Source organism: Vidua chalybeata, chromosome 2 (genome assembly GCF_026979565.1).
Source record: "Vidua chalybeata isolate OUT-0048 chromosome 2, bVidCha1 merged haplotype, whole genome shotgun sequence".
NCBI classification, from domain to species: domain Eukaryota; kingdom Metazoa; phylum Chordata; class Aves; order Passeriformes; family Viduidae; genus Vidua; species Vidua chalybeata.
This window is the reverse complement of record NC_071531.1, coordinates 111,917,876-111,939,969: the sequence shown is the minus strand read 5'-3', so window position 1 is coordinate 111,939,969 and position 22,094 is coordinate 111,917,876. Positions and strand designations below refer to the sequence as shown.

Below are 22,094 nucleotides of genomic sequence, written 5' to 3'. Positions count from 1 at the left end.
ACTGGTTAATCACCTGATTGTGAGACTCCATTCACCTGACAATAAGTAGCTATCATTTACCCCAGTCCTGGCTGTCAGAAAGAATCATCTTTATCTTCAGAGAAGCAGGGATAATGTCTGATCAGTGAGTTATAGTTGAGAGAAATGATTCTAAGTTTAGGAAAATTGCCAGCTGCATTTTGTTATCAGTAACCATTATTTAGATAGCATTGCTGATGTGTGTAGCACCATACAGACAGGGACAAAGAGCAGGCCCTTGCCCTGTGGAGCTTGCTGTCTGCATTACACAATTAAAATAGGGAGAGGTACTAGCATAATGGTAATGGTGAGCTCTAAGCATCACAGTGTGAGGGAAAAGAGATTACAAGAAAAAGACAAACTTCCTGTGAGAGAGCGCTACTGCATCATCCCTCCATTGTTGTTTTAGATTCAGCTCTGCCAGAGGGCTTTGTTGGTTCAAAATACAGTCTGTACAGAAGAAGGAACTGATAATTCCAGAGCCAAAGTCAGTAGAAACCGGCCTATGTGCTTTTAAGAGAGAGGTGGAGGATGTTGACTGGTGAGGATTGGGTGCTGTGGTGTGGAAAGACACACAAGTGATGCTGTGGCAAGCTGGTGGGTTGTGTCAGACAAGTTCACAAGGCTCTGCAGGGCATGGAAAGACCCGAGGCTCTTAACCTGGAGTACTCAGTTACCATGGAGGCTGGACTTCTTCCTGTGTGGCTCAGGATACAAAGAACACTTTAACTGTAAGGTGCCATTTGAATCTACCACCGCCTCCTAAAAACAAGCTTCCAGGTGCCACCTTCACAGACATGCAATTTCTCCTTAGGTGCACGATGCCTTACACCTACAGTCTAATTAAACAATTTTATTATGAGGTCAGTTTGTGTATTGCTCCTCTCTTTCAAGGCAATCATGTTGAAAATTCATCTGACTATAAACACAAAAGCACCGACTTAGCTGAGCTGTGTACATAAACCAAAGTGAAGTCAATACTCAGAAACCCAGCCTACACTAGCACTAATCCTAACTCTAACTACATCAAAAAATGATTTTTGGATGCCTGTTAATATTACTGCATTTTTCCTTTGTTGACCTGAAGTTATTAGGAGAAACCAACCATACTGGAGCAGAGATGACTCCATCTAATGGAAAACATGAATACATTCATTACTGCACTGAACTTCTAAACAGGAGGCATCTTCTTTTTTCTAGTATTCCTCTTTGCTTCTGCTACTTAGTAAAGTAAAACAGAACAGTATTCCCCTGAACTGTCTTATTTCTCTAGACATTCGTAAGGCTGGTGCAGAAAATGGAGCCTACCTGGTAATATCTTCTCAGTCGTATAAAGTAAAACTGATTAAGAGAAAAACATTCTTTAAGTTCCTATAAAAGGCTGTTGGCTTCTTCCATTTATGATCAAAAAGATCCTAGAAAAAAACATGTCCAGTCTTTAACGACACAAGGAAATTGAAATAACCAAAATGGGATGTGATTGGTCTTTTGACTTGAGGTGTCACCGTTACCTGCTTTTGCTGCTGAAACATCGTCTGGCTCCTAATGGCTTCTAACATTGTGTTCCTACCTACATTGATCATTTAATACCAGCATCTTCTTTCTGACAAACCACAAACACTTGCAGAACTTGACCTCTTCCCTTCATCGCTTTTGATTAAGAAGAGAACTATCTGCAGGAAATGCCCTACAAACCACAAAGGATTATCAAAAATATAATGATGAGTGAGTGATTCAGGGACTCTGTAGCTCTGCTTGTGTTCCTGTAGTCTGATCTTGGTCACTCTTCCCTTCTCCGCTGGAGCTTTGCTGTAGTTTCTTCTAGTCGGCTTCTCCAAGCAGCAATAATGGCATCATCATCCATCTCTTCTTCCTCTTCTTTACGTGTGCTTCGCCTGTACTGAGAGACCTGCCTAGATGCAAACCTTTCTTCACTTTGCTCCACTTTTGCCTCCTTCTTTCCATCCTCTTCAGATTTTGAAAAGCTCTGGGTGAACTTTCTCTTTGCTCCACATTCTGACACGTCTGACCTGGCCTCCTCTTCACATGCCTCCACATGATGAGCTCTAACTCGGCTCTGTGTAGATGGTTCAGGGGATTCAGAGTCAAAGGGTGGTTCAGGTGACTGGCTGAAAACATGCAGCTCTGGGCTGTTTCCTCTAGAACTTGTCTCACTGACCCTGGACCTTGTGAATTTGTACATCTTTTTGTCCTCTTTTGCAGAAGCAGAGGAAAATCTTGACATGGTTCTCAGTGAATCTCCTGTTGACTCATAGGAAGAACAGCTATCTTGTTCTTTTCTTTGGGATCTGCAGAATCTGTAACTGGATGTCTCAGAATCCATCTGTCTAACTTTGGATGATCTGCTATATTTCTCTCTAGCTTTTTCAGTCTGATCATAATATGATGGTGGTTCTCTTTCTGCTTTCAGGCCATTGAGCCACTTGGTAATATCAGTATCTACCTCTGACTTCGGTGCACCTGAGGTTGCAGGTTGACTGGATAGATTGAAGACTGCATCAGTTCTGTCAAAATCTGACTGCAAGGGACGCCTGTGGCTGTTTGTTGTATTCTCTCTGTCATCTTCTGTTTCATTTTCCTCTGCTTTGGTCACCTTTTTTTTGAATAAAGTGCTGCGTTTATTGTCTCTGATAATCTTTTCAATTTGATAGTCTGACATTTTTTCTCTCATTTCCATTTGCATCTCCTTCTCCTTCCTCCTGAGTTTCTTTAGGTCAACATCATCAGCAAAGAGGCTGTACAGTGGTTTGCTTGTCTGGGTCATCTTCATGTTTGAAGTAGCCCCTTCTGTCCTTGCGCTCACGGAGGTGTTGCAAGACAGCACAGACTGAGACTCAGCCCTGCGCAGGTCCTGCTGGTGGAGCTGAGAGGCAGCGAGGGATGAGCCACTCTGAGCACTGAGAAGAGAAGCCTTGTCATCATCTGCACGCCTGCCAAGGTCTCCTGACAGGGAGGCCATGGCTGACGATGGTCGGGACAGCATCAGGATCTCATTTTGCTTTTGAGCAATGGTTTCACTGACCACGTTAGCGATCCAGTTCTGAATGCTTGCCATGGATATTGTGTCACCTGGGCCAACTGCAAGATTGGGAAGGGGTATATTTGGCATTTGCAGCTGCATTGCTCCAGTACAACTCCTGGCCTGTGACAAAGATGAATGATTTGTCTGCATGCTCAGGGCAGAAGCTGCATCGTCAGCACCGCTTGCAGAAGGTGCTGAAGGCCAGAAAGCTGACAGGGGAATACTCCCACTCATTGTACTCTCTGTCTCCCAGCTGCACATGGACTGGCTTTCTTCTAAAATTTTCTTTGACCGTTCAAGGAGCTCTACACGCCTCTGCTTCTTTTTAGCTGAAGCAGAATCCTCAGTTTTGGCAAATTCCACAAATTCCTCCTTGCTGCTTTCACTGCCCACCTTCTTCTGCCGCTTCATTTTCCAAGCCTGGTAAGCAGTCAGATCAATATCTGACAAACTCTTCCCTTCTGTTTCCTCCTGACCTGCCTGGCTGCCATCCTCTGCTGGAGATGGTGCAGATGATGGTTCTAAATCCTTCTTGTGAAAGCCAAACTGGATCCTCTTGACCTTCCACCTTTCTAGAGGAGTCAACTTGTCCTTGTTCTTTTGGCAGAAATTGTAGAAGGAGCTACAGGAGGAGTCTGAAAACACACTCTCCTCATCCACATCCCTCTCCTTTCTTCCCGTTTCTGGGGATTGTCTCTCCCCACAGGTTTTATTCCTAGAATGATACCTCTGAGCAGCTTCTTTCTCAATCTCCAGAAGCCTTTGATTCCACATGTCCCAAGTGCTCTCCGAAGACGTAGAGCCTGTGCGGCTCCTCCTCATCCTGCTAAAGCTACTGGCTTCCAGCTGTTTTTTTAGGGTTCGAATCTCAAAACTGCTCACACTCTCAACATCACTAAATTCACCTGATGGGTAAGGTCTTCCTCCCATGCTGCATTCACCACCCTCCTCCCTGGCTGTACCCATCATCTGGTATTTCTCATTTCTGCGCTGCCAATCATGGATCCTCCATTCCACATCCTCATCCGATTGCTCCTCTTCCTGATCCAGATGCTTTGGAGATGTTCTTCTTTCATGGTGAACTCCTGCTTCCTTTTCAGATAGGCCTTGTTTCCGCCTCCATTCCTCATACAATTGTTCCTCTTCCTCCTCAGTGATCAGGGTGGAGTGTTTGGAAACCCAGCTAGTTTTTTCCACTGATGAAGAGCTCATAAAACTACCCAGAATGCTGCTGGTGTCCTCTTCTTCTACTGTGATGGAGTGAGCTTTGGCTCCCTTGATGCTCCCTGAGTCCCCAGCTCCAGACAGCCGTGAAGAAGTCCCTGCGTAGGCAAGAGGACTTTGGCTTGGAGTCACATCCTCATCTCCAGAACGCTCCAGCTCTCGCTCCTCCAACAGCTGCTCATTGAGCTCCCGCAGCTGCTTCAGGAAGCCGTCGTTGGGGTAGATGGCACGTTTCTTCCTCAGGGTCATCAGAGCCTCCAGAATGGTCATGTGGTGGTAGATCATCAGGTAGGCAGCCACCAGCACAGCTGAGCGGCTGATCCCCATCTCACTGCTGACAAGGATTCTGCCTACAAACAGTGAATATGAAAGGCATCAGCTATTTCCAATAACAGACAGGATGCTCTGGTATGTAGCACAAAAGCATTCTCTGCATAGTATTAAAAACTACACCAATTATATGTTTCAGTGACTGAAACCAACACTAAAAACTCACTAGCTTTACCTTAATAAAAATCTGGATACATACAAATAAAAAGCACATTAGTTTCAAAAACTGTGGGCAGGCACATTTCCAAGCAATCTAAATAGTATTTGTATTTTCACCTGCACACTTCACTTATTTGAATAGTCAAAAAGCTTATAATTTGCTTATAAAGGCAAGTGAGATATTCTTGACTTGCTGGCTGACATAGGGTCAGACATTTAAGCTTTCCATGCTTTTTTCTCAATATGTAAAAAGTGAGATGTTAGCATTAGCCTCCAGGAAACTATTGGGAGGATAAGCAAGTAACTTATTTTTTCTATAAGAGACATTATACGACTTAAATAACAATTTTATATTAATTTAATTGTATTTTTGCCAGAATCTAGATCAGTTTTGAAGGTACTCTCAAACAATTACATTGAAGACTGACTGGAGGCCAAAGTCCTGTTATAACTTAAAAAAACAGAACCAAGCAACTATCAGAAAAGAGCTGATTTTGACTCTGACAAACTGATCCAGATGCTTCAAACTACTGGGACCCATTGTCCTGCACCAGTAACTGTATGAGCAAGAATCAAAACTGAGGATCTCCTTTATTTTATAGCATTTACTACCTCTTGCAGAAAACCAAGCTTTGGCACAGACAAATTGTTTGGAGTTTATTTGTATGGCAAATTACAGCTAAAGAAAAGCTTGTAAATACGAAGAGAGTGTAAATGAGGCTTTGCTAGCTTGCAAGCAACTGAAATTACTGTTTCTAAATGTGTGATAAACTCCGGTTTAATCAATCTGTTTGAACTGAAACTTAATGAAGCCAATTTAAGCACCATCTTTCTAACTGCTGATATGTTACCACAAGAGGTTTACCTAATGAACCTCTTCCTACAATCCTGAAATCTCTTTAATACCTTAGCATCAAAAGTCTTGGTTGCCTTCCAAGAGTTTTACCAACCAGCTAAGCCAATCTAAAAGCTCACCCAAGAGGGGGAGATCTCCTTCCTTTCATTTCTTCCAAGGCTCATCTGCCTTGGTGCTCCTCCTTGTGTTGTTGAGCTATTAGAACTGGCTGCATGTTCCTTGCATACTAAAAAAACTTTACACTTTTCTTACTGTCACTACTGCTAGGAGGTAATCTGTTGCCTGTCTACAGAAATTAGATTAATTGACAATTTATATGAAGAATATCAGTGATATCACAGACCCTGGTGCTCCTTTCAATACTGAAGAGTGCAAAAAGATATTTCTAACTGTCCACTGAATTTGCAACAAAATGACCAGTGTGCACTGGAGGTCCACAGAATAGCAGTTGCCATGGAATTGAAGTCCAGCAAATCTGGCAGCAGCCTGGGTGTAGACACCCAGAGGTTCAACTCAGCCACTTGGATTGTTCTAGTAAATCAGCCTGGCTTTTTGCATCATGGCGAAACTGAAACGTGCAGAGTACAGGAATCTATCTATCTATTTAGTATTATAGAATATCAATATTTTTAGAAAATGTATTAGAGGGGATTCTACTCTTTGCTATAGTCAGGTTCTTTCAAATCAGCTGCAGGAGCTGACTTGCAGCCACTTTGAACCTGAAGCCATGGGGCTGCTGGGCTGCCTCCTCTTACCAGTTTGCTCCCTCCTGTTTTGAATGAGACCGGGCAGAAACGGGCAGGAGGTGTTCACTGTCATGCAGAGGGCAAAGGCTCTGCATTCTACCCCACTACAAATGTGGCATATCAGCTGTTTATCAGAGTAAGGTTTCTCCCTGTTAATTCCCAAGCAACCTGGAACCACTTCAATTTTCTTCTCTTACCTCTGTAAGTCAGCAGGGCTTCATCAAGGAACTCTGCAGCTGGGCGGAAGTGTTTGGAGATATCTGTATCTGGAAAGTCATCCACTTCAATGCCCAGGTACTGGATATTGAGACCATTGTAGAAACTTGGCCCTGTGTAGACACCTGTGCCATGAGCTGCATTCAGGACATGGGTGATGCCCAGTCTCTTCAAACGGCTTTTGTTCACTGCAACACTTCTGCAGAAAAGGAAAAATACATGTTAGCTATCAATGCTCCTATTTTAGGTGGGAAAAAAGCTGCATGCTACAAGGTTTACATAATTCTTAGTCCATGTTACTCATTCAGCATGAGGCACCACTTAGACCTTAATGTCCTTCGAGAGTTCTACAGGTATTTCTTTCCAATACTACCTGGGAAAAGAAAACAAGAAGCCTGCATTCACCTGTAGAACCATTTGCTCTGTTTCCACTGCAGCTTGGTTTGAAACTCATACTGCCATCCTAGGTTCAGGCTATGTACTTATTTATCAATTTTTATCACTCCATAATTGACGCTTTACTCTATATCCCCTTCTAATTCTGTCTGTTTACTTACACAGGTATCTCAGACAGCTGAACCATGGTACAGGAGACCTAATCATGTTTACTTGACATTTGCTTTGGCATTACCTTTTAAACTCCATTTTAATTAACAAAGACTTTAGTTACAATTTTAGGGCCTAAATTTCAATCAGAACAGTGGAATTTGGGCTTATTTGTCTTTTCTTCTCTTAAACTGTTGAAGCATCTAAACAGCATAGGAAAGCTGCTGATTCTATTCCAGAAGTATTTACTTTCCAGTGCATAGAGATTTCTGTGAGCACAGTCTGAAAAACACTTCAGGGCTCTCTAGGGATGAAAGGTATTAGATGCATGTAATACATGTTATGTCTTCAATGGTTCCATTTGACCCTTTACTGGGAATCTCGTGCAACTTGATGACAGAAGCCAACACTCACTTTTCTGCTATGAAGACATTAGGCCAGACTTCATCCACAGCGTCCCTGGGGGTCTCCAGCCTGTCCTTCACAAGTGCCCTCTGCAAGTCCATCACACACGGCGTGTTAAACAAGCTGGTGTCATCAATCTTTTCCTTAACTCGGTTGTACAGGTCTTCCACCATCAGCTGCTGCGCAGACTCCAACATCCTGGGACACACCGAGTCTACCCTGACATCCTTTGTCTTCAGCTCTGAAATAAACTGACATTGTAACTAAAAGCACACAGACACAATGCTAATGTATGAGCTGTCATTACTTGTGCCTGGGACAAGCCTTGTGGCTTTTCTCCCCAGAAATATCACCCTGTTCTGTCTGCCATGTGGGCAGGTACATGCTCACCTAGGAACTGCCTCAGGGTAATTAGCAATGAGAAGGGCACATTGCACTCAGCCCCACACTGGCCAAAGGCCTGGGAGTTAAAGGCACCTTTATTCCAGGCCCAGAAGAATGCAGCTGCTGCCTACACCTTCCTGAAGAGGGGAAGTGGAGAGGGAGCTGCTGACCTCTTCTCCCTGGTATCCAGTGATCAAACATGTGGGAATGGTTCAAAGCTAGCTGGGGAGATTGAGACTGGACATTGAGAAGCACTTTTTCTCTGAGAGAGTGGTCAAACACTGGAACAGGCTTCCTAGGGATGTGGTTAATGCCCCATCCCTGACAGTGTTTAAGAGGTGTTGGACAGTGCCTTAATAATATGATTTAACTTTTGGACAGCCATGATAGTTGGACTTAGATGATCACATATGTCCTTTAATCTGAAATACTCCATTTTGCTCTGTTCTATTCCATTCTACTCTAATTTAGTTTGTTGCAGCAAGCAACCAGCACTCAAAATTTACCCCTGCAGTACACAATTCTACCACAGATTCATTTCACAGCTTCAAAGGAAGTCACCAAACCTTTCTGTAAGTTGTTATTTCTTTCTCTACTTCAGATGGAGTTTTCTCATAAAGGCTTTTTTATCATTTAGGATCTGTAGATGAGAAAGGCAAAACAAGTGCAACTTCAGGTCTCTGTAACTTACATAGTCTCTTACCTTCACTGATGATTTGTTTGGCAGCCACAGCAGATGACAGATGGATTGGCTCCATGAAGATGCTCTCTGTGTCGGTGTCTGATACCACTGAATACCTGCCAACCAACCACACTGCCAGTTAGGCAAATGCCCTCCACTGGGATCCCATCCCCAGGACTTTAGCCCTCTTCACCCATTCCAGAGGGGAACAGCAGGGAACTGGAGCAGAGAGGATTCTTTGATTGTAGAAGGGAAGTCCTAGCTCTTCTCTCACATCTTATTCCCACCCTGATCTCTAGCATGGCACTACAGGCTTCAAAGATGCCTTGGCATCCAGTGTTTGCAGGATGTAGACAGGTGTCATGGGGAGAAGCTGCAGTGGGCTGGGAGTGCAATCAAATTGCCTGGTGGAGGAGTTTATGGGCAGAGAAGATCAGTGTCTGCTTTGAAACTGGGAGGGAGGTGGATCACAAGAAATAGTCTCACAAGTAACTGCCACTTAGACAGACAGACATAAACATGATTCTAACTAGAATTTATTGAGTAATTCAAAACAGATTGTACTAGAAAACTGCTGGGTTTTGTTTCTGCCAGGTAACTGCCTGCAAGCATCCTTTGAGCTACCACAAGCTGCAGTGCAAGCACTGAGATTGAAGCCCATGAATCTCTCCCTCAGTACTTTGTACTTTGGGCACTTCAGAGCATGAGCCTGTGGTCAATCTCTCCACTTGCTCAGTGTTGTGTAACTGTGGTCAGAAACCACTATGACACCCACAAACACCTTTGAAGTGAGTTATTTAACATAGTTTAATACGTTTTTGTTAAGCAAAAAAAGCCACAGCCTTTAAAACAAGTATATTTCCCTCTGGGTCCACCTATACAGTCCAAGAAAATTCAGTCTCTCAGACCATCTTAACAAAATATTTTACAGATCTTTTTCTCTGATCTACACCCTCTACGCTGCCTTCCAAATAGATGGTACGAATCACTAGGAGAAGTTTGCTGCCATTACAGAAGCTCTCTGGCAATGCAAGGCCTGCAGACTTGCAATACACTGTTTGTTTTTGTTTAATTAAAGCAGGAGAGGGAGGGTGATTAATATGCAGTCAGGGTGTCTGGAGAGCTGAACTGCTTTCAGGCTCCAGAATCAAAGCAGAGGGCACAGCCATCAGAAACCACTTAACATGCTCATCCAGGTCATTTAGTTGAGTTTCCAGCACTTGTCAACCATGACTGAAAGTAATCCTTTCCTAGTTCTTCCAAGGAGTTTACGAGATGGGCAAGGGGAGTCTCAGCCTCATTTACAGGAGCTGACACAAATTTGCAGCTATGCCCTGCATTCGATTCCTTTTGCTGTAAAGGTTGCCTCCAAGCTCAATAAAAAGGTAACAGTTGGCAATAATCTGCCACCACAGCCTCAACACATTTTACCTGTAGCTGCCCTGAGCACCTGTGAAACACAGATCTGCCCAAGCTTGGGTCTTTCAAGGACCCCCTTCTGGCTGGGAAGGATCTTGCCATTTTCATCACTGTGGGGAGGGGAAGGGGAGGAGAAGGGAAGGGGAGGGGAGGGGAGGGGAGGGGAGGGGAGGGGAGGGGAGGGGAGGGAAGGGAGGGAAGGAAGGGAAGGGAAGGGAAGGGAAGGGAAGGGAAGGGAAGGGAAGGGAAGGGAAGGGAAGGAAGGGAAGGGAAGGGAAGGGAAGGGAAGGGAAGGGAAGGGAAGGGAAGGGAAGGGAAGGGAAGGGAAGGGAAGGGAAGGGAAGGGAAGGGAAGGGAAGGGAAGGGGGAAGGGAAGGGAAGGGAAGGGAAGGGAATAAACTGGAGAGATGTTTCTGTTTATTTTGAGTGACTGATGAGCAGCAGGAGAGAGCTCAATGCATAATTTTACAATACATAATTTTACTGTATGTGAGCTCAGTGATCTTCCTAAACAATTTTGAAATACATGTGGTTAAATGAAATAAGTACTCAATTTTTCTGCAGTGTCCCACAGTTAGCAGGAAACCTTTCATAACCTCCTACTTCTTGAGGGACACTGGGGAAGGTTCTTTTCAAAGTCAATCCCTACTCCTTGCTTTCAGCTAAATCATCTCAAAGGTTACAGAAAGCCCTGCAGAGCATTTTACTTCAGGAGAAGAGAACAAAGGGGTATATTTTTCCTTGTATTAGAAGAAAACACATCAAATCATGCCTGTTTTGCTTGAGGTAACTCAATTTCTGCTTGTGCTTCCTGTTCAGTGCCTGAAGCCTGTAGCTAAAGTTGGTTCTGAATCAGACCCAAATCCCAAGACCCTTGGTCTTTCTGGGGCTGGCAAAGCCTGATATCAACATTCAATAAATCCACAAGTCCTTATAATGGGCATAAAGATGAAGCTGAATTTGCAAAGAGTTGAAATTGGATCAGAAGTTTCAGTACAGGGGTATGAGAGGGTGAGAGAGGGAAGAGGACACCACCAGCCCACAGTAATCCTTCCTGCAGTTTATCCCTGCTGTGCACTCTCCCAGCAGGGTGATTAATTAGTGCAGGAGTCCTGTCTCTGCAGACTCTGTCTGAGCTGCCACACTGACCCCACCTCAGGGAGGGCAGGCAATCCCCGGGCTCAGCCTGGCCCAAGTGCCGGTGTGGAGGAGAGGAAGGAAGGGACAGCAGGGAAGGGCAGCAGCTGCCACGTGCTGCCAGGAGCTGTGGCAGTGCCTGTGGACTCACCGGCTGGGCGAGGGGCTGCGCAGGTAGTGGGCCTGCACGGCCTTCACGTTCGGGCCCTCCTCCTCCTCCTCCTCGGGCAGCGCCGGCTCGCCGTCCGAATCTCTGCCGCTGGCCATGGCGGCTGCTGGGGATCCGCTACAAGGAGCAGGGCAGCAGGGAGAGCCATTACACAGGGCTGCACAGGAGGCCGTTCCCCAGCTCTGGGGCACAAGTGGCAGGGGGTACAGCAGAAGGGCCTCCCACACTTTGCTCATGTGAGGAGCCCTTTCCACAAGGGCCGCACTGGCTCCTCTTCCAGGGCACCTGCCATTCCCAGAGCCTCATGCAGTTCCCTGGCTGCTGCCCAGCGAGTGCCAATGCTCTTTTGCCTGTGAGTAAGGGAGCTGGAAGGCCAGGAAGGAAGGGGTGGCGGGGCAGAAACTCTATACTTGCCTGACCGCGTGTGGTGGCTGGAAGGAGCTGTACACAGCCAGAGCCGGGCTGGAAGGAGGGCTGGGGCAAGAAACATGAGACCTCGTGTCCCCAAAATTAAATGCTCCTAAAGCTTAAGGCCAAAGGAGCTTGAAGGCTTGGGACTTTGTCCTTGTAATCCTTTGTGTGGAGGGTGCTGCTCTCACCCTGGGTGTGGGAGAGTGAGGGCACCACAGCTCAGCTAGGAACGTGGAAACGCAGCAGCCAACACTCGCCCTGGCCCAGGCAGAGGGACTCTTGCCTCGGTGCCACAAGAGCCAGCGGCAGCTCCCACGGGCCCGGCAGCCGGGCTCAGGCTGGAGGATGGCGGCCGCGTGGTCACTCACAGGGCAGCGAGCAGGGAGAAGGGTGAGCAAGGAAAGGGAACTTACCCCTGTGCCTGATGGCTCCACTGGGGATCCCTGCTGGTGGCACAGCAAAGAGTCCACTGAAGACAGCAAGGAACGTACTGGGGGGGAAAGCAACCAGCTGCCCCCCTCTCACTCTCTCTACCGCTTCTTCATCAAGGGGCAGGACAACTGTTGGCACCAAACCTTTATCAGCTTTCTAAATATAGCTGTCCTGACACTGGCTGCTGGATTGCACGGGGAAGGAATTCAGTGCCTCACAGACAGCAGCTGGTCAAGCACTTAACTCCTTCCCTGCTGTGGGCTGGATCCTCATTTCTCAGTTGCAGAAAAGAGTCCAGAGCCAGTGAGGCTGGACCTCTGCCTGCAGAGAGCCTCCAGGCAAGGGGGATCCCACCAGGCACAAACTGAAATGCAGGTATGACCTCTGATATCCTTGGGAAATGCGGTGCAGGCTGAACCCACTCCAGCCTAATGGAAAGTAAGCTACCTGTCAACTACCTGGATTTCTGTATTGACTTTGGCATGGTCCTACAACAGTCTTACCTCTAATTTGGAGAGAGGTGGATTTGATTGATGGACTATTTGTTGGATAAAGAAGTGGCTGGATGGGATCCAAATAGAGTCAATGGCTCAGCATCCCAATGGGGATTGTCAACAAGTGGTGTCCCTCAGGATCCTGCAATGGGACCAGTCCTGCTCAGTATCTTTAATGTGAGTCGCACTAAGGAATTCCACAGAGGACACCAGGCTGAGTGGTGCCCTGGATTCAGCAGGGGCAGGAATGCCATACAGAGGAGAAGCGGGCCCATGTGTACCTCACGAAATTCAACAGGGCCAAGTGCAAGGTCCTACATCTAGGTTGGGGCAGTCCTCAATATCAGTACAGGCTGGGGATGAATGGATCCAGACCAGCCTGGAGGAGAGGGATTTGGGAATACTGGTGTGTGAACAATTGGATGTGACCCAGCTGCACCTGCAGCCCATAATGCCAACCATATGCATCAGAAGTGCATCATAAGTGTGACCAGCAGGTCAGGGGAGGGGATTGTCCCACTCTGCTCCTGTGAAACCCCATCTGGAGTAAAACATTCAGCTCTGGAGCCCCCAGCAGAAAACACAGACTTCTTGAAGAGGGTCCACAGGAGGGCTAAAAGTTGATCAGAAGGCTGGAACACTTCTATGGAGAAAGGCTGAGTGAGTCAGGTCTGTTCATCCTGGAGAAGGCTCTAGGGAGACTTTATTGCAGTCTTTCTGTACTTAAAGGGAATTTTGTAACAAAGAGGGAGAAAGACATTTTACCCAGGCCTGTAGTGATGGAACAAAGGGCAATGAATTTAAACTAAGAAGGTAGATTTAGATTAAATAAAAGGAATAAATTCTTCATGAGGATGGTGAGGCACTGGAACAGATTTCCCAGAGAAATTCTGGATGCCCCAACCATCAAGTGTCCAAGGCCAGGATGGGTGGGGTTTTGAGAAACCTGGTCTGGTGAAAAATGTTCCTGCTTGTGGCAGGGAGGTTCATCTGGATGATCTTTAAAGGTCTCTTGAGACCCAAATGATTCTGTGGTTCTGTGGTTGTAAGACCAGCTGATTTTTGTTCTTAGAAGAGCTAGGACTGAGCCACACTGTGTCTTCTCTGATGTCTTTTCAAAAGAGAAGCCTCTAGTTCCCACCTCCTGACCCCTCAGGAAAGCTCATGGGTCAGGCTGGCCCAGGACAGAACCAGATGAAAGTCTGAGTGCTGTTTATCTGTACTGGGGGCTCCAGTTGTGTGTCGTGCAAAAACATCCCACTGTCAATTCCCTTTGCAAACAAACAAACAAACTAGAGAGGAAGTGGAAAATGAAACTCACCTACCTCATACCACAGATACCTTTGGTGCTGTATCATGCTGGGCAGGGCCTGCACACCCCCCTCCTTCTTGCTTGAGCGCTGCATCCCCACGTGGGAATGGGAGCTGTGTCTGTAGGGATGCCACATCATGGCAAGGAAGAGCTGGGACACAGCCACTCAAGTCTTGGTGTGCTCACAGCCCAGAATTGTGTTAATGCAGGTACAAGGGTGAGCGAGCAGGGGAAAGAGAAGGTGGTATACTGAATTGTGGGTGTCACAGCAAGGGGAGGAAGGGATGGCTGATGAGGGCTTGAAGAGATCCTAACAGTTTCATGCACAAAAAGAGGATGAATTGTGTTGATCCTGCAGATGCCTCCTCTGGGTAATGCAATTTCTAGCTGCCTCTGCAATGCAGTGACCATGTGTTCTTGTTAGTTACTGATAATTGTGGCAAGAAGTGGTCTCAAGATATTTGCTTATAGACTGCCTTATACTGGAGAACAGAGCTTTCAAAGGACCTAAATGTTGTGGGAGCACATATACCACTGGCATCCAATAAAAACAGATGCTTTTAAAAGTCATTGAGCTGCTTCTGAAAATCCTATTTGTGAATCTTTAGGATACAAGTGCAGCCAAGGATGGTGAAGGCCCTGCCATGTCCACTGCAACCCCTCAGATGCAGAGATGTCAAGAGGACGCTGTAGGTTACAGACTTGTGGAGAATACTCAAAGCAGGCAGCCTAGCAGCTCCTCCTCACTGCTGGCCACAGGCTGTTGGGTTTTGGGACCAAGGTGACCATACAGAGCAGAGGCAGGAATGACAGAAATCTTTGCTAATAACCATTTGCACATGCAAATATAGCCAAAAGAGCTGTAAGTGGTTGGGCATCTGTCACTGGTGATTAATGTATTCATTCATAGATGAATCTGAACTGAACACGAACAGGTGCCATCCTCTTAAGAGGGAAAGGTGGGATCTTGATGTTCCTCCTTCTCTTTACTGGCAGAAGTTACAAAGATTTATAGTGTTAGCATGCTGCTACCTATGCATATTCCTCATTGGCTTTCACAGGCAGGTCTTATCAGAGTGTGTATTTTTCTCAACACAATGAAATCACCCTGGTTTCATTCTAAAGCTTTTCATGTCAATGGCAGTTTTATTTAAATAACATAATAATATCCCCTAAAAACCCTATATATCAGCAAAAAGATTCCCCAGAGCTGCAGCCATCAGCAAAAATAATACTTCAAAAGTTTGCACTGCCCACAGGTGAGGGATGAAGAAGCTGATATGCAAAGCTTTGGCAGTGTTGCTGGTACCTATGGCAGCTCTTTTAGCTGTGGTGCCAATGCCTGTGAGCTTTGGCAGCTCCTGCTAGACAGGGAAAAAAAATCAACCCAGAAACAAATATAAAATCTCTTAAAATTGCCCACATTAAAGCAGTCTGCTCCTGAGACCCCCAATGAGAGTTGTCAGGGAAAAGTGACAGGATAAAAGTGCCTAAATACCTTTCCCAATCTAGGCTTAAATAACTAACAAAAGCTACAAATATAGAGCATCTAAAACAAGCACCTTAATATCAGATTTATGTAAGTATCAGGTGCTGAAGCATACACTCTCCACGACACTTAGGAAACCAGTCTTAGCCAAGTCTCTAAAACAAAAGAATTTAATCAATCTCAGTGCCAACTTACTTACTTGTGATGCATCAGAGTGGCTGATAGAGGAGGGTAAAAATCTCCCCACCAGTGAATCACTTTCATATCAACACGAGATGAAGCAGTCTCTGTGACTACTCACTCTACCATATTTCCCTGTCTGCCTGGCTGCACAAAAGGTGAGACCCATCATGTTGTGAAACCACAGATTCTTGAAATGGAAGACAAGTATTAATGCCTAAGAGGTACCATTTAGATTTCTCTCTTATCCAAACAGATTGGGATTACTGATTTTTATGAGATTGAAAGAACTTCCCGTCTTTAAGATTGCCACCTGTCCATCAAATTCAACTGAAATCAGTCAAGTGGGTTTTGAAGTTACTGGGAAGAAGAGAGGAAAGAGAGGTTGTATAAATGATCCTGTGAAGAGGATAACAGCAAACTGACCAAGCTGGTTATAGTCTCTGCACTTTACTAACTTCCTTTGGTTATGTGAAGCTGTTATGTGAAGAACTAACACTGGAAGTGTGGGCAGATGGTGTACAGTGGTAACATTTCTGTCACTACCTCTGTTCATCAGACTCAAAATATTAAATAGGAACAAAATCAAAAGTGGAAGCTGCATGTCTCTTTCCGCAGTCTTTAAGGGAGGTAAATATTCAAGAAACTCATCCTTGTGAGGAACCTCATCCTTGTGGGTTCCAAAGACAAGAAAGGAGACTACTGACCCTAACCCTAACCCTAACCCTAACCCTTGCTCCAGATTTATAGTTAACATTTTGAGGTTAGTTAACAAGCTGTTTTTGGAGATGTCTCCCCTTCTCTTTGCAGGGTCTTTGCCATCTCCTGCAGCCGGTCAAAGATGAGACACAACAGGATGAATTTTCCTACTGGCTGTCCTCATTTGGAAGATTCCTGAAGGATAAAGTTTCTGTACTTTTATGTGCTTTATTTTGCTTTGTGCTACCAGTTCTGAAGAGAACTGAGGTTATGCATCAAGCACAGAAGTATAGATAGATGGTCCTTTCTATCAGAGGGATTGGATTTCCAGTCACTCCTAAATTTCATTGTCTTGGAGGTATTTTGAACAACTGCCATACAGACCAAAAGGCAAATCTTCAGAATGGCTTCTGGCAGATTTGCCACACAAGCCTGAAGTCAGCACAAGAGCAAGATACAGATCTGCTTTATTGCACTAAACACAGGTATCCAGTGTAGACAACTACTTTTGAGCAAGCCTCCTTCAAAATCCTCAACAAAGTTCATCAGTAATATACTGCATTATATGACCAATTTAATCTCAAAATGATGTCTAAGAACATGATGTCTCCATCTAGATGCCTGAAATTACTCACACCCTAAAAGCGACTTTGTCCCTGAAATGGCTAGAAACAGAGCATAGATGACTATCCCACATGGACACATCCCTTGCTGCCTAGTGGCAGGGAAGTTTTTAGAAGACACACTGCCCTCAGTTAAACCTAATGCCAGATGTTTGCCTCAGCTGCCATCAGTCCCCCTTTTACTCTTCAGTCAATTATAGCAGCAGTTATTTGTGATTTCCAAATGGCCACCCAGAGCATGTGAGCAGTGCTGGCTGTGCAGTGCCCATGCCTCGACAGACCCATCCCCAGAGTGCTGCAAGCCACGGGCCGGGTGATCTGTCCAGCCTTCTGCAGCAGAGAGGGAGAAATACCTTTGGTACCTGTGGCTGTTGTGCAAGCCACGCACTGGGCAGTGGAACAGTGGCCATGAGAGAGTAAGAACCTGGCTGAGATGCATCTCACTTATATTTACATAACCCATATATCATCCAACTCCCATAAACTCCGTATTTGTATGAGTATTTAGAGTAAATGGAGTTTGGCCCCTCAGGTCCTTAAAACCTGGGTGTGGGCTGCAACCTGCATTGTGAAACACTTTAATACATTTTTAACTCTCTTCCTTAATAAATATTTAAGAAAAATTAGGTTTATCCTCCCCTAGTTGCCTGTCATCACATGCATGACTTCAGCTGCACTGCACACTCCACTCCCAGTCCCACCACACCCTTCCCTTGCTCCACGCACCTGCGTGTTGGGAGAAACGGGGAAAGGCCATTTAATTGTGGGAGAAAGTTCACAACTGGGAAGGAGCTCACAAGTTTACAGAGAGCAGCAAGTGAAGCCTACTGGTGATGTGGCTTGTCATTCTGGCTGGGAGGGGAGGGGCAGGCTGGGGAAGAAGCACTTTAAAAGAGACTGAGGAAGTGAACCTGCCATGCCACTGCAAAGCAGCCCTTCAGGGAAAGCCAATTACCTACCCAGCCTCGTGGAGATTACAAGGAAGAGCACCTTGAGGTGAAACAAAGGAGAGATGAGGGGGACAGCAATGAAAGGACATGGGCTGCTTATTTTCAGTGCAAGTGAGTACTAATTTGGTTATGTCCTCAAGGGTTGGGTGGAAGGAAACAGCACTACAAAGACTCCAGTGCACTTTGTATGTCTCTTTTTTGTTTAGTGAAGGTTCCTTTGTGTTTATGGCCAGACAAGTGTGTGTACCATCTCTGTGCTGAATGTCCACACACAGAGGCATCTCCCAAAACTGTTAGGAGTGGGAGAAAATGCTGTTCTTCATGAAGCTGGGAAGTATTTTTCATAAAGAGTTTTCTTGGTTTCTGTTAATACGATATTTATCTCTGAAGGAGAAACTTCCTCCTCTGGAAGTCTCAGTTCCACTGCTTTCACTGCTTTTTATCCTGTTTCATATTCCTATATCAATGTTCCTACACCTTATTCCAGGCTTCAGACCACGCTACACACATGGGAATTGCTTGGGTTTTTTAACTAAAAATCCTGAAAACCTCACTTCAACAATAAGACCCACAAAAAGGAAATTCACAAAGTTCAAAGTAATCAGAAAAAGTGGATGGGTTCCACATGCAACAAATGTGACTTGGGTCATGGTTTGATGATCATTATGTAACTTGTGCAATGCCATTGATATTCACTCTCCTTTTTCATTATTCTCACCTTCCATGCTGTGCAAATTAAGTATGGGGAAATTTTCAGAGAGAAATAAGTACGTAAAATGAAGCTTTTTTTTTTTTTTTTGCTTGATCAGAATCTCAATTTATTTCAGCAAGAAAAAATATTCCTGTAATTGTATTAATTGCCCTTCACTCTGTTAACAATTACTCAGTAAGAAATGTGAAAGTAGAAATGTCACTTTGATTTTCTTTTTCCTTTGTACACATCTCTAAGCAGAAGGAGATAAAACCTTTCTCACTTTTAAAAATGTTATAAACATACAAAATGTCTCTCACATTTTAAAAAATGTTATAAAAACACAAAGTGATAACACACAAAAAAGCAACTCTAGGGCTTAAATCTAAACATTGTCTCTCTAGTAGTATGTAGGCTATTTGTCCTCTCTCCTTTTTTGGAATTCTTTCAGAATTTGCTTCTCCTCCCTTCAGCCACATTTTGAACAGATTCTGTTTCCACTCAGAAAAAAAAAAAAAAAAACAACCTTTGAAGAATAAACCACAACTTTCAAATGTGCTGACTATGAAGTGAAACATAGTGGGAAGGAGGAAATCAGCCTGAATCAGTGACATCCCAGAGTGAAACTATTGCTTCCCTGAGAGAGGGACGCTCTTTCTGGGATGCAGAAAGAGATGTGGGTGACAAATGAAAAGCACCAGAAGCAGTGGGACGTGAGGGTGACAGCAACAGATGAATAAGTGTGTTACAGGCTGTGCCTCACATGCAGTGTTGGGTTCAGCTGTTCTCCAACTCTGTAACAAATATGTCTGGAAGAAAAAGATCTCATTTATTGTAGGATTTGACTCATCCAATTGGAAGAAGGAAAAGAAGTCTTAGGGTTGGGTGGTTTCTTCTCTGCCTCAGGGCTGCATTTATGACCTGTCAGTGAACCCCAGCCCAGTGGAAGCAGTTTCTGAGTGACAAAAAAGATCAGGAAATGGGTTTTGCTCCATCTTCTAGTACAGACAGTGGTGCTTTTCACCTAAATGCAGGAAAGCATCTCTATCCAGTCACAACAAGCAAGAAGAAAGCTTTCACAGGTGTCTCTCATATGGAGGGCATATGAGAACAGCAGTCAGAAAGAGCCCCGGGGCTATGCAAACATGGGCCTTGCCCTGGGTGCTCCAGAGCAGGGAAAGATCTGGGAGTGGCTGCAATAAAAGCATGTTAGAAATACTTTGCCCTGGTTTCCTTCTCATAACTGTCAGCAGTTGTAAATGAAATAATCCCCAAGAGAACAGAAGCCACCCCTGCCATGTCACAGAGGAAGAGGTGAAAATACACGTCACTAATGAACTGTGGGAGCCCATAGAACAACCTGGTCACTGAGAGCATGCAGAAAGGTGGAAGTTTAGGCTAAAAGCAGATCCCTGTGCCAACTGTCCCATGGCACCCTGTGTAATTACCTGAATTGTCACCCCAGGTTCTTAGGGCAGTGACAACACAACCTTTTGGGTCCCAACACTGTTATTTTCTAAGGGACTCTTGTTCACTACTAGTCAAGGATGTGGCAGTGCTCAGCTTCGGACCTAGCACAGGGGGCTGCGTGCTCTTCCTGTCTAAAAAAGTGGGTGCTCACAACGAGTTGCAACTCAAGGTGCAATCTAGAAATCCCTTGCTCTCTCCCTTATACATTACACTTCCTTATAGATATAACTTGGACAAAGATATGGCAGAATGAGGACCCAAAGTTTGCTAGGTGGCAACTTTTCAAATGAATCCTCTCCAGGGAACAGTGACTCACTCAGCTTTCAGAAGCAAACCTTCACTACCACATGCAGCAAGCCCCTCATGGAGAAAGCCCTCCTCCTCCTTCCTCCCTACTGCACCACCTTCCTCTTTGCCATGGGAGCACCTCTGAGCAGCACTTCCTTCCTTGCCATTTACCATTTTCCCAAATGATTTCTGCAAATGATGGAAATAATGGAAATTCATTTCATTAAAAAGAAACAAAAACAAAACCTCAAATCAACAAAGCCAAACGCAGAACCCACACCAACTGTTAGGAGAAAGCAGGTGTTTTTAACCATGGATTTGGGCAGACATGAAGGTCACCTATGGCAGAGCAGACATAAATGTCCAGCTCAATTCTGGGAATAACAAAGACCTGCCCACCAGGCAATGATAAGATATGATGAATTAAGGGCAAGTCAGAGGGAATTCAGTGCAAAAAGAAACACCTGCCCTGTGCCCTGCGTGCTTCCCCAGGGCACAGAGGGATTTCTGTTTTATTCAACTCTCAGCTGTTCCTGTGCTCCAGAGGCAGGAGTTGGAGTTCTTGAAGAAAGGTGTCTACTACCTTACTCATTTAAAAAAAATACTAAGAGCTTTTCTTCCTTTGTTTCTTTCAACCACTGTTTGCTTCTCTAGGTTTTTCTATTTTCAGGGATGAAAAACATGAACAGGTTTTGATTCCCTAGCACAAAATGTCACTTTTCTATGGATTTGGATCGAGGCAAGTTATTTTACAGTTTTCCTGATCCTTGAAATTTGACAATATCAGTTTGTTAGTTTAGCCTGAATCCTTAAGACTGCTGATGCACTTGTAGTATCTGTTTATCTGTCTCCCTCTGTACATTCTGAACTGTCAAAGGGTGTCAGTCATGCTGAAGGAGGGCTCAGGAAAAAAAAAAAATAAAGCATCTTTCTAAACTCCATGGCAATATACGAGTAGGTGAAGAAGAGGGAAGCAAGGAACAGAGAGCAGAGTTTTGCTCTAAGCCATCCTGTGCAGCAGCTTCCCAGAGCCAATCAGCTCCAGCACACATCACCTCTTGCTCAGTGGGGAATGTCCTGGATGACAGGGAATGAGGGGTTATTGTGGCATGTAAGGAAGCCAAAGAGACTACCATGGAATCCAGATGTTGTTATTTTTGCTGAGTGCAGCAATTATTCTCTTCCTAGTTCTGGTGTCTGCTCACACCCTCATTGTGGAAGCACCTGAGAAGCAAATCCAAGTGGCAAGAGGAAGAAACGCTACCCTGCGCTGTAATTTTAAAACAAACTCAGCTGCTGACAGAGGAGACCTGGTTGTCTGGAAGAAAATCAATAGCAAGGTAAACTGAGCTGCATAAAGAAACAGAGAGGGCATCCAAGAAGGGGCAGGAGATGGAAGCTGTGAGTGGGAATGGATGTTGGAAGAAAAAGACTTCTTCCAGACTTTTTTTAATTCCAGAACTGTGCAAACAGAAATGCTGAGTCTAGATGCAATTTATCCCAAATCCACTGCATAACACTAGGCAAGCCCCCACCCTTCTTCCTCCTCTCTCTTGGTCTGTATGTACTGTGGGGTTTACATCTATTAAAACATGTGAAACACTCAGATAGTTTCTAAAAATATATGTATATATATAAACGTCTATGTCTAATACACATATCTTTGATACTATTTAAAAAGTTTGAAGTTGATGATAACAGTACATGGAGAGATTCTTGAG

General features: G+C 44.9%; 2 protein-coding genes across 6 annotated transcripts in view; one reads left to right on the top strand and one right to left on the bottom strand.

The window, feature by feature from the left end:
* GPA33 (glycoprotein A33) overlaps nucleotides 1-22,094 on the top strand; it is a 51,613-nt gene that overhangs the window by 23,627 nt on the left and 5,892 nt on the right. For 4 of the 5 annotated variants that reach the window (XM_053934707.1, XM_053934705.1, XM_053934708.1 and 1 more), the window contains 3 exons: nucleotides 14,592-14,672; nucleotides 16,463-18,035; nucleotides 21,562-21,713. In XM_053934707.1, coding sequence (XP_053790682.1) covers nucleotides 17,987-18,035; nucleotides 21,562-21,713 — 201 coding nt within the window. In that variant the 5' untranslated portion in view covers nucleotides 14,592-14,672; nucleotides 16,463-17,986. The remainder of the gene's footprint in view (nucleotides 1-14,591; nucleotides 14,673-16,462; nucleotides 18,036-21,561; nucleotides 21,714-22,094) is intronic. The other variant, XM_053934706.1, reaches the window with a different exon arrangement.
* STYXL2 (serine/threonine/tyrosine interacting like 2) lies at nucleotides 1,225-11,432 on the bottom strand. The gene is made up of 5 exons (XM_053934697.1): nucleotides 11,317-11,432; nucleotides 8,631-8,725; nucleotides 7,553-7,784; nucleotides 6,574-6,791; nucleotides 1,225-4,635 (listed from the first exon to the last, which is right to left on the bottom strand). Exons 1-5 carry the CDS (start codon nucleotides 11,430-11,432, stop codon nucleotides 1,799-1,801), a joined length of 3,498 nt encoding a protein of 1,165 aa, XP_053790672.1. The 3' UTR covers nucleotides 1,225-1,798.